General features: G+C 45.0%; 1 protein-coding gene across 3 annotated transcripts in view; it reads right to left on the bottom strand.

Annotated features, from left to right (window-relative positions):
* Positions 1-16,921, bottom strand: part of TMPRSS4 (transmembrane serine protease 4) — a 64,764-nt gene that overhangs the window by 32,711 nt on the left and 15,132 nt on the right. For 2 of the 3 annotated variants that reach the window (XM_069224729.1, XM_069224727.1), the window contains exons 2-4: positions 2,030-2,238; positions 1,271-1,423; positions 251-380 (exon numbers count right to left, since the gene is read on the bottom strand). In XM_069224729.1, coding sequence (XP_069080830.1) covers positions 251-380; positions 1,271-1,423; positions 2,030-2,177 — 431 coding nt within the window. In that variant the 5' untranslated portion in view covers positions 2,178-2,238. Of the gene's footprint in view, positions 1-250; positions 381-1,270; positions 1,424-2,029; positions 2,239-4,807; positions 4,955-16,921 lie in introns of all 3 variants that reach the window. The other variant, XM_069224728.1, reaches the window with a different exon arrangement.

Raw genomic sequence — 16,921 nt, 5'->3', positions numbered from 1 at the left:
CTGTTTGTGCACACGTGCATCTGTAGTTTTAGCTTATCCAGTGTACAGATGTTTTTGCACATTAGTATGTGTGACTCTGTGTAATGGTTGGCCTGGTAACACGTGCATGTGTGTGTGTGTGTGTATGTGCGCCTGTAATGGATGTGCTTGTAGGTGAATGTGTATAGGGTGCGACTGAGTGTGTGTACATATAAAGTGCAATCATACCACCCCATCCGTGCCATCCCGTTGCCTGTAAGCACGACAGTACCTGTCGAATCCCAGGGCTCTGCACACTGCTCTCGCCCTCTGCTGGTTGAAAGTGTCATAGCAGACCAGGCCCCAGGTTCCGCTCAGCTGAATGTTGGCCTGCAGGAGAGAGCGTGTTTCTGAGATCCTGACTGAAGAGAATGAGAGAGACAAGATGTGAGCTCTGTGGGTTCAGCCAATTGATGGTGTACAAAAGGGTCTGCAGACTGCGTCGAGCAATGACACAGCCCTTTCTGAGGCTTATCAGGGGCAGGCGAACTCAACAAGTATACATGACAACAATTTAGAGCAGGCAAGTGGGAGATTTAAAAAAAAACATAGTGGGAAGTATGTATTTTCCCCACTGGCTTATATTGAAGCAGAAGCAATCTCCCTGAATCGGGTCTATTGGTATGTATGGTAATAATCAGCATTTCATTTCTGGCAGTTTAATAAAACAGTGCAAAACAAAACAGAGTTCTAAACACTGTTTTTGTACTCGTTTTTTGTTTGCGCTATATAAAACTGCCAAAAATAAACTTTTAAGGCACCTGCCACATACTCTAATCGCCACCTCCAAGAATTAAGACAAGATTGAGAGTTTGGTGGATGGGTTACTCTATCACAAGCATGACTGATATCCCATCCGCCGTATTATGATTCCAATGGGATATAATGGGAACTTAGTACAGTGGATTCGATATCTGTCACACTAGTGACCGAGTAACCCCACCCGCCAAACTCTAAATAAGGCCCAAAGTACTAACCTTTGATCTCAGAAGTAATTCTTGGTTGGGAAGATTGGAGTGTGCGTGACAGGAATCAACATTTTATTTTTGGCAGTTTTACAAAACTCCGAATCGGTTTTCTGCATGCAGGAATCGAGAGGCGGAAGCCTCGCTTTTAATTCAGTAGTCTCTTGCCTGGATCAGGAGAGCTGGCATGTATGAACAAGGGTTTACTCCAGATCAAGGAGCGACTCCTGTGATCTGATTTGGGGATTCCAAACTCCCACATCTATGCTAAGAACCTAAAAACTCACATGCCGCTGCAGTGGTGATGTCAATCTTCTCCACGCAGTTCATTTCGTCCTGCTTGTCGGCGCAGTCTTCCTTCCCATCACACCATTTGTTGAGCGGGATGAACTTGAAGGACTTCGTGCAAAAGAAGTAGTAGTTATCCAAGATAACCTTAACTGAGACAAAGAGAGCGGGAAGGGTGGAGTGAGTTAGGTTGTGGGAGGTCCTGAGTTAGCAGCCACTTAACACTAACAACCAGTGGTAGGCCCCATGTCTAAGACAACTTTAACTGAGACAACAGGGGCAAGAGGGGGTGAGAGGGTTCATGCTAGGTTCAAAAAGTACTGTACTAGCAATGACTTTGACACCAGTAAACATCCCACTTCTAAGGGAACCTTAACTAGGACAAGGAGAGTGATAGAGAAGGCATGAGACTCGGGTTAGGCTCCATGTAGGAGGAGGTTCTGGGCAACCCATATCTGAGACATGAACAAACAATGGTTGAACTTGATCCTTAGGCAACCTTAACCATGGGAAATAGAGTAACAGGAAGTGAAACTCCCTGTAGAAGGCTGTGAGCTAGAAATCACTGTGACACCAACAAAGAAAGGTAGGCCTTGCCTTCCCAGAGATATAACAGGTGCGTGTGAATGGCTACAACCATTGAACTACTTGATGACACTGTTGGTCAGTGCTACTTGACACCACAATTATTCAACCACACATGATGCACACTGAATTCACACTGCTCAATAACTTTCTTAAAAGACTGGAGAACTTACTTAAAACTCCAATCACCACGATAGCTGCTGCCACCAGGATGGTGGCAATGATTGGGACTCCATACTTTTTGAACATCGCAGTCTTGCTCAGCTTCCGGACATTCGTGTTGGCGTTGACATGCCCATGTCTTGAGGCTTCTGTGACCATGGTGGCACCTGTGGTGTGGACTGCAGCTTAATTTAGGTGAGTCAAATGGGATTTCCCCCACCTGCAACGAAGATAGAGCATATAACATATTCATCAAGTTTGCAATGTAACCATTTCCCTCCTGTCCCACAATCCCTCTGTACATCGATCAGGAATGATTCATAACCAAGGACTAGTATGTAAGAAACTCCCACTGAGACCCCTGATTTTTAAGGTTCCCCCTTGACCTAATGTGATCGTTACATCTTCCTGCTCAAAATCTACTGTAAGAGCAACAAAAATATCTTATTTAAAGATGAGACTATTACTATAGCTGAGCAATCAGACCAACAATGTGTGGGAGAAAGGACCGACAAGTGTATGATTGGAAAGTCTATGTTTATTGTAAGTTCTCTACTACAGCGATGACTCTGCTCTGCCTGGATGCTCATCCAAGATCACTTATGTTGGAATGTTCACTCATGTCAACAGCTTCATCTTAAAGATTTTGGTGGCCCCGGGCAAGACCTGCTTAGGGGCCCTGGTATGGAACTAATTTGAACTTTTCATTACCCATTTTCTGCTAATTAAAGCTTGCATTGATCCAGACAATGATAAATTATACATTGAGAGAGAGAGAGAGAGAGAGAGAGGGGTTTAGATAGACCCATAGAATAGACAGAGGTCAAAAAAGAGAACGTTTACTTTTTAGGGGGGCCTTGGAAGATGGGGGACCTGGGTTATTATCCACTTAGCCCAGCACTTAAAATGTCTCTGCATGTCAAGAATACTGGACCACATGGGAAGCAGAGCATCCTGTTCACAGAAGCTGTAGATAGTGCAGGAGGCAGCAGCTCATCTGTTGAGGATAGATAATGGAGCACAGCTTGCTCTCACTACATATTTAATGCATGCACAACTCACCATGCGACAGTAGTGGTCTTTGTGCATAGTGCTCACTAAGGGGGTTATTTACTATGGTTTTCATAGAGAGATCATGTTGTGAAAAATAACACAAAGCCCTGCACTGATTTACTTACCATTACAAAAGCCGGCATGTGCAACGGAGTATCGCACAGCGCCAAGCGAGCACCTGTGCAACCATTAATAAATCTATGCAGAGGTCTCAATGGCAACCTCCCTTTGCCTTATTAGTCTACAACTATGCCCTGACATCTTTTAATAGCTCATTTCACCATGGACTAAGGAACCAAGGGGTGAAGAGAAAGCGTAACGCTGGGAAAAGCTAGGCCTTTTCCATTGACCTTTGGTCTAAAGGGATGGGGAGAATGTACGTGAATACGGGATGACACTGTATCGCCCTAAGGACCTTCAGCTTGGGCCAGACGATCTCTCCAAGCAGATTCAAGAGTCCTGGGAGTTCTTGTGGGCAGAGTGTGTTCTATTACCACATGGCACCTTGAATATGGAAAGGACAGGGTAGGGAACCCTTTCCATCTGCTGAAGTCTAAGCCTCACAATTAAAGCAGTGGGCAGTGTTTCATTACTCAGAATCCTACCCATTTCCCCAGCATCCCTACGAAGAGCTTTCTTGAGCTATCTTTCATTTTGGGGGTTGCAGGATATATCCTTCAGAATACGGCTGTCCGCAAGGCGCGTTTTGGCATTGCTGACACCCTGAACCGGGGCACACGCTGAAGCTGTTGGCAGCAGAATGGATTGCAGAAACCGATAGGAGGACTTGGAAAATGAGGGATTATCTAATAGGCTCATACTTCAAAAAGGCCCAGGGGTTAGGAAATGCGTAGACTGGTACATGATTCCATCACATCCAGACACCATGTTCTGAGTCTGGGCCTTTTTTTATTAAGAAATTTTGTTCCGAAGGGTATTGGTCCAATACAAGCAAGACAAATATACATCTTCCTGATGTCATGAGATTGTCAGGTGAAACTCTATAACTGGGCAGAAGTTGTCCAAACAATGGTGAGCTAGATGGCAATCCAAGGAGCCAGCCACAGGGTAAGCAAGGCTGCGTTGTTTTGAAAGTAACCAGCTGCTGCTGACGTTGAGATTGGCTGAGTTTCACCCGAATGCCACGTGCGATAGCTAGGAAGGACAGTTAATCGTGGTCTTGAAAACACTCTGGCGAAGCCCGATATTCAAATGGAACTCTGATGTACTTCTTCTATTCATGTACACGTTGAAGTTTGTTGCTTGGCAACTGTGTAAAGCACTTCAAAGTCGCCAATTATGTGAGCCACGATAAACAAGCCCCCAAATAAATACATAAACAAACACAAAAATAATTAAATTAAATAATGCATAAATTAATATAAAAAATAAAGCACAATAAATAAATAATTAATAAATAAATACTTCTATAAAAGCATTAGTTATTTTATGTGTGCATGAGAAAAACTGTGGCCAAGAGGTGGTTTAGGCATTTCTGCAGCACTGTTTAAAGTCTTAGATTGATTCATCGCTCTGCCTTACAGCATTCACTGCACATAATGCATAGGTCTGTAGTAAAGCCTGCTAGCAGAAGGGAGGGTGTTCCTGCCTACTACCCCAGCCTCTGGCAGCACCCAGCTTCTTGCTAGACAGACAGCTCACACTCTACATTCTGCCCAAGGGCTCCTCAGCCTAAGTGCCATTCTGCCATCACCTGCCGACATGTTTGTACATACCTGGTTATAATGCCAGGATCGGGCGTGATGGAAAGTTGGCACTGAGGGTGTGAGATCAGACAGTGAAAGTCCAAGGGCTGGGAGGAAGTCGGCAGTTTCCTTCTGCATTCAGGGGCAGCTCCACATACAGCTCCTCAAGTGTGGCAACTGCAAACAAGAAAGCAAACAGGTCATAAACATATGACTGTCTGGTGATCAACCACAACTGTTACAGGTGTCACAGTGTAAGGCCTTTTCTCTAGAGCCCGGGTAGACAGTGGTCACTGGGCAGTATCTTTGTGGGTGCTGCAAACTGCCATTGGTGACTTGGAGTAATAATGTACTCAGTGTGGCTAAGCTAAGCCCTTTGTACACTTGACTCTCCAAGGTACTGGGCCTGGAGTCAAGGCTTACTCCAGGAGGTCGTAAGTGGTTTGGGACTCAGGTGCACTATAGTTCTCTACTCAATACAAGAAAGTTAGCAAAGTTTAAATAATGGGTGATAAAACATAACAAACGGGCTGAGCTAGGATTCCAAAAATATGTCTGGTGTTTTCTCTGTAAAATCAGAAGTCGAAGTGGATAGGATATGTCCCCAACAGTGTGAACAATTGGCTAATCAACAAATCTAAAGGCTGCTTTGGAACCAGTACAGGCTTTATTTGACAGAATCATTCAGATCTTCATCGTGGCAAAGTGGTAATCCTTTTGAGGGGTACTTTATGGCTGTTACCAGTTCTGGAATGTCATAAATATGTATTGCATTATGTACAGACTGATGTGGAATTACTAAAAGTAGAAACTTTAAAAGCACTGTACGCACTTTAATATTGAATCATTGTGCACATTTTGCAGCAGTCTGTCTTATACTGTGTGAAATACATTTTTAAATTCATGACGTATTCACAGCACGTTCTGTCACAGGCTTGGGACCTCATAACTCTATAAATACACGTCACTAGTTATTGAATATTCACTTCATTTTATCTCAATGAACCGAAGACTCTGTAGTGAGGATCACAGTTCTCAGGCTCTGTTGTATGCACTTTGACCCCTGGGTAATGCAGCACACACACTAACATTGAGGCCCATAGACATGTTATCCTATGAGGGAGGGATCAGTGGGTTATCAGGTGCCTTCAGAATGAGGAGCACTCAGCTCTCATGCTACGACTTTGTTTACACTCCCCATGCAATGGCATTAAAGGTACCAGACAGGGTGTTAAAGTAGATTACACATGCAACTGTACAGTTGCCCTCTGTCTTCTCAGCGGTCCGGGTTATAGGTTGGCAAATCAGTGGACAGGAATAACAACCACACACAGTGAGGGAAAATGCTTAGATCATACACTAGCAGGGTCAGAGAAAGCCCCCATGCATCAAGTGAGCAAACAGAGATGTCGGGTATCATTGATGGTGGAACAATTTTCAGAGTGTGGGTGCTGCCATTAGGTGTTAGGTCACTGAAGCCACAAGGATTGTGAAAAATCCCATTGTCACACTATTGAACAAATGTAGCCAATGAGCCACACCCATTCACTAGGCGAGGGTAAGAATGTAATATGTAGCCAATGGTGCATTTGGGAGCACACTGACACAAATCACTAAAACGTGGTGTGGTAGCACACCATTTACAGACAGCACTTTCGCCATTCAAATGGCCACTACATTTGCACAGACGTACCATTTTACTGATAAAGGTATATTGGACACAAAGGATGAGTGGAAATGGGGTTTCAGCAAATATTTGTCATTTGCATAACCCAAAGTAACGTATCTCGATTTGTTTTGACACTATTAAAATCTTTGTTTCCGTTGCACTTCAGGATTACAGAAAAGCTTAATTTGTGCTTTCTTAACTTCTGAAGTACGTTAAATATTTCAGCAGTTCCTTTTTAGATGTTTACTTTTGATCGAGTGTGATGATAAAAATAACACACTGCAGCCTTCCTTTTCACACCAGCAAGACAGTCACAGAGCTCATTATATAAAATGATCTCACTTTACTGTCAGAACAAGTAAAGTAAATTGCAAATTCCATGTAAAAAGAATAAGCAGCAATTTGTTAGAAGATAAGTTTGACCTGCTCTTGAATGCCCAGCAAAGGTGACAAGAGAAAAATGGAACTCCAGGGGCCGTATTGCACAAGTTGCCCTAGGGGTGCAAAGGGTGTTTGTGGATGCTTTGCGCACCCGTTGGAGCACTCTGGTATTACAGAAGGGGCCGCAGACACATGTGCGCCACCTTCTATAATACTGATAGCGCTGAGGCACCTATAGCACCAACGCTATCATTAGAGGGCATTCCCTCATTTGCATAGGGGCGTGGCCCCATGCAAATGAGGAAATCTCTTTGCCTGTGCGCCAGCGCTGTATTACCGATGTGGGTGCAGAGGCAAACATGCCTTTAGAAGGTGCACTAAAAGTGCGCTACAAAAAGGTGGCACCCTTTCAGTGCGCCTTCTAAAGTCAGCCCTATGGAAGGATGAAAAGAGGTCCCGTGGATCCCCCAGACATCCCCTTGCAGGCGGTGACTCACTGCCCCCACGTGCAAGGGGATCTCTAATCCCTCTGAAAAGTGCAGATGGGGTGCCGCCTGCCCAGAGACACAGAGACCAGCTTTTCAACAGCTGCTCTGTATTTCACCTGAAAGCTCTGCCCTGGGGGCAGCACAGGTTCCCGGCTTCCCTGAGGGCAGCGCATTCTGCCCAAATGGAGCACATTTAATGTGTTTGCACCTGGTGCACCTGCCTTACAGCGTGCCCTGAGGCAAACAGTGCAAGTGACCCTAGAGGTAATACGGGCCCAGCATGGTTGTTCAGCACCCCTCCCTCCAGTGCCTATGTAAGACATCACGACTGGCTTCAACCAGCCTCTGTACTCAGGCAGGGCTCCAGGCTCAATGTATATTGCAGGCAGAAATTAGAAAGGGTGGGCATAGAATGGGTTTCTGCAGTGCCACACAATGGCCTTACCCTGTGCAGGGAATGCCTTTAGAGGGGCCTCCACCCATACCACACATGGGTGTAATGCAAACCACAAGCTCATACATACTACACACACCAAAGGTAGAGAAGCCCCACGGTTGATTGGTTGAAGTATATTACTAAAGCACGCTGATATCGGGCAAGGTGTTCTGCTCCTAAATGGGAACGAGAATAGATTCTCCCTGGAGAGGGCCTGATGCACGTCACCCCCACAAGGCACAAGCAAGAATGGCTGTACCCCTCACTCGATGTTCAGCTTCCACGAACAGTCACCCTCCTCTTGGCCTAGTTAGGAACCAGTATCGAGCCTTCGCCACGTGTGGAGCGTACTTCACACGCACTCTCAGCTGAGCAGAGCAAACTCACACGGAGAAGCACTTCCGGGATGGCGCCACTCCGCACTGCTGCAAGCTGCGCCCTGGAGACTTAGAATTCCTGATGTGAATGGGACAGTGGAAACACTGGCACTTCTGGCACTCACTCTTTAGAATACCTGTCTGCACATAATAAGTGCCGGCAGGCTGCCACTGAATGCACTGAAGCCGTACTGAGAAGTGCAGGTACGCTCCCTTCCAAATGAAAGAAGTGCGGGTACTCAGTCCCGGACAGGGCCTGCCCACTTAAAGCACTGCATAGAAGGGATTGTGGTCGGTGCGGTTTGCGATGGATCTCTGGCTCAGCTGGTCTAACACGCGCACGGGGATTCTCCGGCCCGGCCGGACCAGGGATCTCAGGAGATCCTCCTCTAGTATGCTCGGATAATGATATAGGTGACGTCAAAAGGTCTGAAAGTAAACTGGAGTAGGGATCACCATATCTTCAATGTGTCACTATGACAAGCGTGATGGCCAGATTCAGACAGCACTGGCTTTTTTGCCACCATCACTTTCCATTTTGTGACTTGTAAATGTTATTCTTGCACGGCTGAACGTGAAAGTAAAAACCCCGGAATGCAAGACTCTTGGCAGCTGTGGGTCAGACCGCAGTCCCAAGAAGGAAGGTTCGCGGCCCATGACGGCTGTATTATAGATCCTCGGCTTTTCAGAGGCAAAGTCCATGCAGGAAATCAAATCACCTGCGCGTCTTGCGTCACATCCTCGAAATGGCTCCCAGGACACAATATTTTATTTTGAAGGAAGTGTTCCACACCATAAAACCATTAGGTGTCCCTAGCGGGGAGTATGACCGCCTATGACAGGCTTGCAGTTCAGAAAACACTCCAAACGCGACCTTGCAGGTGCCATGCTTGGGTCTGCACAGCACGAAAAGAGGCACGCTGGCTCAGGCCTAGGTGCAGACTTACGACAAGATTGGGGTTTTTACCTCAGTCCTCGGCACAGACCGTTTCACTCTCCCCAACGCTTTAACACTGTCTCCTGCGGGCTGTGCAGGGCCCATGGAGGCAGAAGGGGTTGGAACTGCACGGGTACAAACAATGGCGGTGCCCTCAAAGCCAGGTCATTGCCACTGATACCAGGAAGCAGGTGCTTTCCCCCTGAGGTCACTGTGGAAGATTTTACTACGTAGGTTTGTGCTTAGAAGGGGCGTGGTCACTGACTCCGACATTAGGAATCGCACGTGCCTTCCAGGGGAGGTCACTGGAGGTGCAAGCGGGAGGCCGGGTTCCTTCGGAACGTGTTCTACCGGTCGGACACTTAGGATGTTTAGTGAGTGACACGTTCATTTCTGAGAAGGACCCGGATGGCGAAGGAAGCTGCACATAACAAGGTAACACATGACACATGGATCATGGGTGAAGGCAATGGTGGTTTCAGGAAATACTGGTGGCTTTCAAGGGTGGACTGCGGGGTACGGGAGCTAAAAAGCAGGGTTGCCAGAAGTCTCTCTTATTGGTGAAGAGTCTTTCTCTGAATATGCCAGTCTCACGCTCTACTCCAGTGGTTCCCAACCATTTGCCCTCTGTCGACCCCCACTTTATCACTACTGGAACCCGACTACCTCAACTGAATCATTATTGGAATCTGGGCCCCCACTGAGTGGTTACTGGAAGCCGGAGACCCCGGCCTAAACATTGTGATGATTTGAACTGCAAAGCAATAAACAAAAAATACAGAAACAAGCATTCATGAAACACATGCACAAATGATAACACATTTTATTTAATTTGCAAATAAATAAAAAATCAAAAATCATTTTAATAGGAAGATTGGTGTTTTCCTAAATGTAATCAAAGCCACACGTCGCACATCCTATATTCTGTTTGATGCACCTGCCCTGCTCCCAGGAATCAACCTGAGGATGCTAATTTAACTTTTAGCTTCCAATTCCAAATTTCTTGATATTTACAGTAAATTTAAAATGTTCAATTGCACATTTAGCCACTTTATTTCTATAAACTTTATTAATCTGTTGCTGTTATTTTATTTTCTAAGCAATCACGAAACCCCTGAGGAGGCTTCGCGGACCCCCACGCGTCACTGGACCACAGGTTGGAAACCATTGCTCTGCTTGTTGAATATCAAACTCGCCCCTGGGCTTGCAGTCTCACTCATTGGAGCACAGATTGCACACTATTCAAGTTTCATGCTTTGCAATTTTGGGGAAGGCCATTTATTAAATGGACTTTCATTCTTTGGTGGAAATATCAATATTGCAACATACATCACAGCCCCTCACCTCAGTGATGAGTCCTACTCATGGAAGAAGAGTCACTCATTTTGTGTGAATCTCGCTTCTTGAAGCAGTGTCTGTGGTGTTTTTCAGTCTGTGAAGCACCGTCTCTCTCTTTGTGTTTGAGTCTCACACCTTGGAGCACAGTTCCATTCATCAAGTGTACTTCTCACCCCTTAAAGGCCTGCGTTGCACTGAGTATGACTCAGGCACACTGAGCAAAGTCTAATTCTTGGCCTTTCGTAGTGGACACATTTCTACTATCTTCAAACCATCTTTCCTTTGAAATCATTCTCTATAGGTGCAGACCCATCATCAGTTCCCAAATGTGGACCTCTGGGCCTTCAGATGTCCGGGCAACAGATCCTTCTAGGCACTTTTTCATGTGGGTCAGTAGGGTTCCTGTTGTATGGCAGGGGGTCTTCAACCGCTTATTCGCTGCAGAAAAGTCTTGTTGGAACGTGTTGCATTCTGTAGACACTGCTGCAAGATACACATAGTGTGCCAGCAGAAGAACAACATGCACAGAAACAAAGCACTACAGAAACTTGGCAGCCTACCGTGGCATAGTGCCACTGGGCGGTTGGGTGGGGGCAGTAAAAGAGACGGTGGAGCAGATCTGTGCACGTTCCTGTCGGGGACCTAGCAGTTTGGGAAGGGAAGAAAGTGCACAGACCTGTGATGCCCCAAAACGAGTGTGCTGCATAGGGAACGGTGGCGTAGGAGACTGTGCAGCGACACATGCAAGTGGAAACCAGGCCACTAAAAGCACTAAGGGCCAGATGTATCAAAGGATTTTACCCATTCTGTGTCTATGGGAAAATGCTTCAGTACATATGGCCCTAAATATCTCTGTTAGCGCAGAGAAACACGTACCCTGCTGTAAGTGCAGAGAAAACAACGAGACACCAGGACGAATTCTACTTGTGCAAAAAAAAGACTCAGAAGAGCAATTGTGTATGTGCAGAAAGGCAAAGTGCAAAGCCCTAAAAGTGTAGATAAACTGGAAAGTGCTAATAATTGCACAGGCACACAGGAGAGAGGTATATGCTCTGTGTGTAGAAAGGCACAGGATTATGCTAATATGCATATTCAGGAGGAAGCGAGCAGTATGTGGAAATAAAACAGATATAGAACATTGTGTGCAGGTAAACAGGAAAGGACGCTACTTGCAATGAATTGTGATTGCATTTATATGGGGCTTACTAACCCAGACGAGGCATTGAAGCACTTTTGGTGTTTAGCACTTTATTTCAGAACGCAATATCAGAGGTTAACCTAGTGGTCATTGTCGGCTTTTTGTTGAGTATTAGTGCTTATGTGTTTTTTGGGTGTTAAGGAAACCATCCCATGCGTTAACAGTGTAGTTTGTTGTGGTAGATCCAGTTAATCGGTGTTAGATGTGATCGTTGTTGAGAGGTATGTTAGTTCTATGAATTCGTAAAAGTAGCTGATGGGTGAATGCACAGGCGAGAGGAGGATAGGCATTCTCAGGCTGCAATGATATGAGCTCGAAGAAGGAGGTTGGAACCTATGAGGTGAGGTGTGTGGACAGATAAACAGCCTTACACTGCACGTTTTGTAAGAAGTGCTTAACTCAGGCAGATACAGCAGACACAGTGCTGTTTGTATCAAGTGCTTAGTAAAGAGTCACTGCTGCTACAGCACTGCTATGGGGCAAGGTGGATACTGGAGGGTTCTAGTGATGTCAGGCGCTACCATCTGCAGACCCTGGTGTCTGTTCCGTAGCGCCTGGTGCTCTTCGGGGACAGGACACAGAACCTGCTTCTAATTACCATTTGCCTCCCAAACCAGATAATGAATGGGTCAGATAAACGTTCCGAACCAGATAATTAATGGGTCAGCTAAATGTTACGAACCAGGTAATGAATGGGTCAGATAAACGTTTCAAACACGGTAATGAATGGGTTAGGAAAACGTCCAAGCCAGGTATTTAATGGGTCAGATAAATGTTCTGAACAGGTAATAACTGGGTCAGATAAACATTCCTAACCAGGTAATGAATAGGTCAGGTAAACGTTCAAAACCAGGTGTTCAATGAGTCTGGTAAACGTTCAAAACCAGGTAATCAATGAGTCTGGTAAACGTTCCAAGCCAGGTAATGAATGAGTCAGATAAACAACATTCCAAACCAGGTAATGAATGGGTCAGATAAACAACATTCCAAACCAGGTAATGAATGGGTCAGGTAAACTTTCGGAACCTTGTAATGAATGGATCAGATAAGCATGCACTAAATTTACTACTAATGATTGCTGCAACCTTTTTAACAACTACTTTGTTAAAAATGACGTTGGTGGGTGTTTCCAACGCATACATTTTTAAACATAGCTTATGCATGATGTAAAATGATTTGCATAAATTGAAGCCATGCTTTGTAGTACATACTGCTGCAGTAGGCACAAACAGGATTCCTTCTCCATTTTGCAAGTATTAAAGGCATTGCATACAACGGGGCGGTATGCACAAGAGCTAGAAATAATATCACATTCCTCAAACAATTTTAGACGTCTGCTTTTTCAAGGGTTTGTCAAATAGTAATTACAGGTATTGGGACGTGCTTATATGTTTTACTGTCTGATTGCACGCTGTCCTAAAAGAAACATCCATCGGCTATATTCTTAAAACCTGCACAAAACACTGACCTTGACTTATACTTTCAATGTGTCCTCCTTTATTGTGAATGATCGTATCCTTCCCTTCTACATGCCTACTGTGTATAAAGAATCTGTTGAATGACTGTCTTCCTTAATCTCTCTTCCTTTTAAACCATATTCCTGCAACCTAACAATATCCATTCATTCCGTCAACTGTTTGCTTCTCAAAGAGTTTCCCACAATTGCTCACATCTAACTCACTAATCCTCCACAAAGAAACTGGAATGAATGCATGGGGTGGTTTCCTTGAGTGCACAAGACTTATCCGAAACACAAATGGACTAACCACTACTTTGGGTAAAGCGCCCCCCCCCCAAAGTGGGGGGGTGCGGCTCGTTAGGGGGCGGGGCCTCCGAGGCCCAACGCTCTCCTCGGCACCAGAAGGTGCGCTGGGCTGGCCGGGGACTTCCGCTCCCGCACCTCGCGAGGTGTGGGGGCGGAAGTACTGGAGGGGGGCAGACGTCGTGGCAATGTGGGCTGCCGGCCAGATCGCAAACTGGTGGGGGGGGGGCTATTTAAGGGCCCCCCCAAGAAGGCTCGTCGTTCTTTCTGGTTTGCGGCAGTCGGGTCGGCACGGTATACCCCGAGTATGATTGGTGTTTGGAGGGGGGGCGGAACCCTTGGCATGAGATGAGGACAAGGAACGGAGTAGTCAGGGTAACCACCCCTCCTAGGGATACAGGTGAGATATGGGTCATCTGTGTGGTCCAATTGTGGTTCAGGACAGGAAGGGATCCTGTCAGATGAAATGATTTATGGTCACTAAATAACAGGATGTGTAGATAATGTAAATATTTGTGCAATGATCTTTATGCTTGAATTATGAATATGTTTACATTAAAGAAAATATTTGGTGTTTTAAATAAAAACCACTTCCAACAAATGAAGCTTGTCGGTCTGTGTATGGCTGGTGGGGGGAGTGTGGGCTACCTGGAGGCCTCTGGATCCTATGGGCTTTGGAGTAGCTTGCTGCTAACCATACAGTGCTTCAATGCTTTGTCAGTGATAGTAAGCACTACATAAATGCAATTTCAATTCAATTTGTAGCATGCACTTTAAAAGACTGTCACAAAGGCTACAAACAGAACACTATTTTTTTCAAGTACCTTGTGTCGTAGACAACAACAGAATGCAAACACTGTGCACTTTGTGTTAAATGCACAGAGTATAAAAATACAATCTGTAATAAAAACTGCACTATCTGTCATCTGACATATTTAAAGAAGACAGTCACACATGCTTTTTGGTATCCTCATTTACTTCAATATACCTTCAACATGACTTTAATTCTACACACCCAAACATCAGAATAACTTACTTCAACATGAGTTTACTTCCTCAGAACTAAAGTTCACGGGGCTTTACTCAAGCATGACTTTACTTCCTTACACTTTAACTTCAACAGCGCTTTAATTATCCACCCCTTTTAGTCGACATGACTGTACTGTCTAACTCTTTTATTTTGAAAATGCTTTAGTTGACAACTTCCTTGCTTTGAGATTGCTTAACTTCCCTGAACCCTTACTTTGACATTATTGTACTTTTTTGCACCATTATTTTGGCATTACTTTACTTTTCCACATCTTTGCTTTAACATTATTTTACTTACATACACCGTTTCTGTCATATGACAACTCTTTCCCCAGAAACTGTCTAGCACTAAATTTTGATCACTAAAACACCCCAAATGAACTAACAAGGGAAAAAGAAGGCACTATGAAAATACTGGCCCAGAGAAGTATGTATGTTGAAAAATAGCATGGTGAAAGTAACGGGGGTCAAGATATTGATACATATCCAGAGAGGCACAGCACTGTTTCTATCCTATGCTTAGTATAGGCAAGAGTATAAAATGTAATCACTGAATGGTTGTTTCATATTTATCGTGTATGTAGATATGCACACTTACCCTAACACTGCAATATTTGCTTGATGCAGGCAGATATGTAGGCCTAATATAAACTCAATTTTTTGTAATATGTGCTTAGAATGAGCTAAATAGGAGGAACCACTTCTGAGGACTTCCTGTCATGTGATCTGTATACATTGTGGACTTCCTGTTACATTATCAGTAGCATAGGAACTAAGGCCCAGATTTAAGAGGGCCTAGCGCCTTCTTGAACCACATTAGTGTAATTTGTTTATGCTAATGTGGCCCAACGAGGCCAAAATTGCCAAACCAGATTTACAAAGTGGTGCAATGCACGCATTGCGCCACGTTGTAACCTCTTGTGCCACATTATGCCTGCGCCAGGCATAATGCATGCATGGGGCGTTCCCCCATTAGGAGGGCTGAAAAAATGTCGCAAAGAATATTTCTTTGCGCCATTTTTTTTGCATTTTTAACGCCTGCTCAGAGCTTCTTACAATGGGCCTCTATGTACTCTTCAGAGTTAGTGCCAAAATGTTGGTGCTAACACTGAACAGTACATCAATAGTGTAAACAATTCTGATGCTATTGCCCCCTACTGTGTGCCATGGTGAGCCGTATTTTAAATACAGTGCACACATGGTGGTGGTAGGGGGCGCTAAGGGGAGCAAGGAAAGTGGCGCTGCACCGAATTCTACTGTTTGCCAGATCTAAAAGGGGAACATACCAGAAAATAGCCTAATGTAACAAGGCTCCCTCTGTATGGGGAGTCAAAATAGAGAGCAGGCCCGGACCTGTGCTGCAGGTGCTGAAACGCAATGACAACCTCTCAGGTGGTCTTTGGGGTCGACCCACCAAAAGTTGGTCTTGGACAGATACTGCCGGGTTGTGGGAGTTGCCAGGGGCGGTGGAGCTTATGAGTTTTGTAGCCTTGTCTGCTGCTCACCCAAAGCCAACCCTTGAGGAGCTTCTTCTCTTGTTTCTGTTGTCCTCTCTACATTGCTCCAGCCCTCTGCTTGTGGCTCTCCGGTGCTGCCACTTGAGCCTACGTGGATCTGGCTCAGTGCTGGGAGTCGTTAACTTTTGCAGTCAGTCATGCTGGTGGTATTGTTACTATGTAGCTGTGTTGGGTGTAATGGCGACTCCTACTTTGAAGTTCAGCAGCATCAGCTTGATGTGCCGGTCCTTAGAAGCAGCTTTATTCGAGTGGGGATTGTTGCATGCCAAGAGCTGCTTATGGTGACAAAGTCTAAGGTAAGGAAGCTGAATCTGCATGAGGGTGGGGCTTCAAATTTTTCCCTTTTGTGCCTGCCTGCCTTAAGTTTAATAAATGCCTAAGAAGCACTAAAGGAGGTTTAACAATTAACTTTAACTGCACTTGCACTGTCGGGTGAAAGTTAGTTGCTTATTGCAGTCTGCTGTGTTTTGTCAGGCGCATTTCTCATTTTGCTCGAAAGTCTGTGCCAACAGAGGTGAAACAATCATTTGCATGCAATCGGTCTTGCGTTTGCTTGAGTAAGAGCTATTAGAGTTGTAAATTCCTGACTGGACTTTTCTTGCCACTTAAATTGAAAATGAAAAGTAAAACAGTTGAAATAAGAGAGCCAATTCAAAGTGCCATTGCTGGCATTAGCATGAGCTCGAAGGAGAGCCACAAAAAGAAAAAGAAGTTTGCTCAAAGTCAAATGTATCAGCAATCGTGTGATTATCCATGTAATAGGGGCAGTCTGCATGGCGGTAACAAAACTGCCCCAAGGAGGGACCAACAAAAAGCACTTACCAATGATAACAAAGGATTTTTGAAAGGAAAGCCCACGAACGAATGAAAGTGATGGGTGTGAGATGGGCGTGGTTAAAAACCCACAATACTTACAATAGGTCAAAGTGCTTGCGACCTCTACCTAAAAAGAGATAATTGTTGTTGAGTGTTACCTTTTACAGAGTTTTGCGCCTTTCCTGACATTTTCCAT

Source organism: Pleurodeles waltl, chromosome 3_1 (assembly GCF_031143425.1).
Source record: "Pleurodeles waltl isolate 20211129_DDA chromosome 3_1, aPleWal1.hap1.20221129, whole genome shotgun sequence".
NCBI lineage: Eukaryota > Metazoa > Chordata > Amphibia > Caudata > Salamandridae > Pleurodeles > Pleurodeles waltl.
This window is presented reverse-complemented; position numbering and strand designations above follow the sequence as displayed.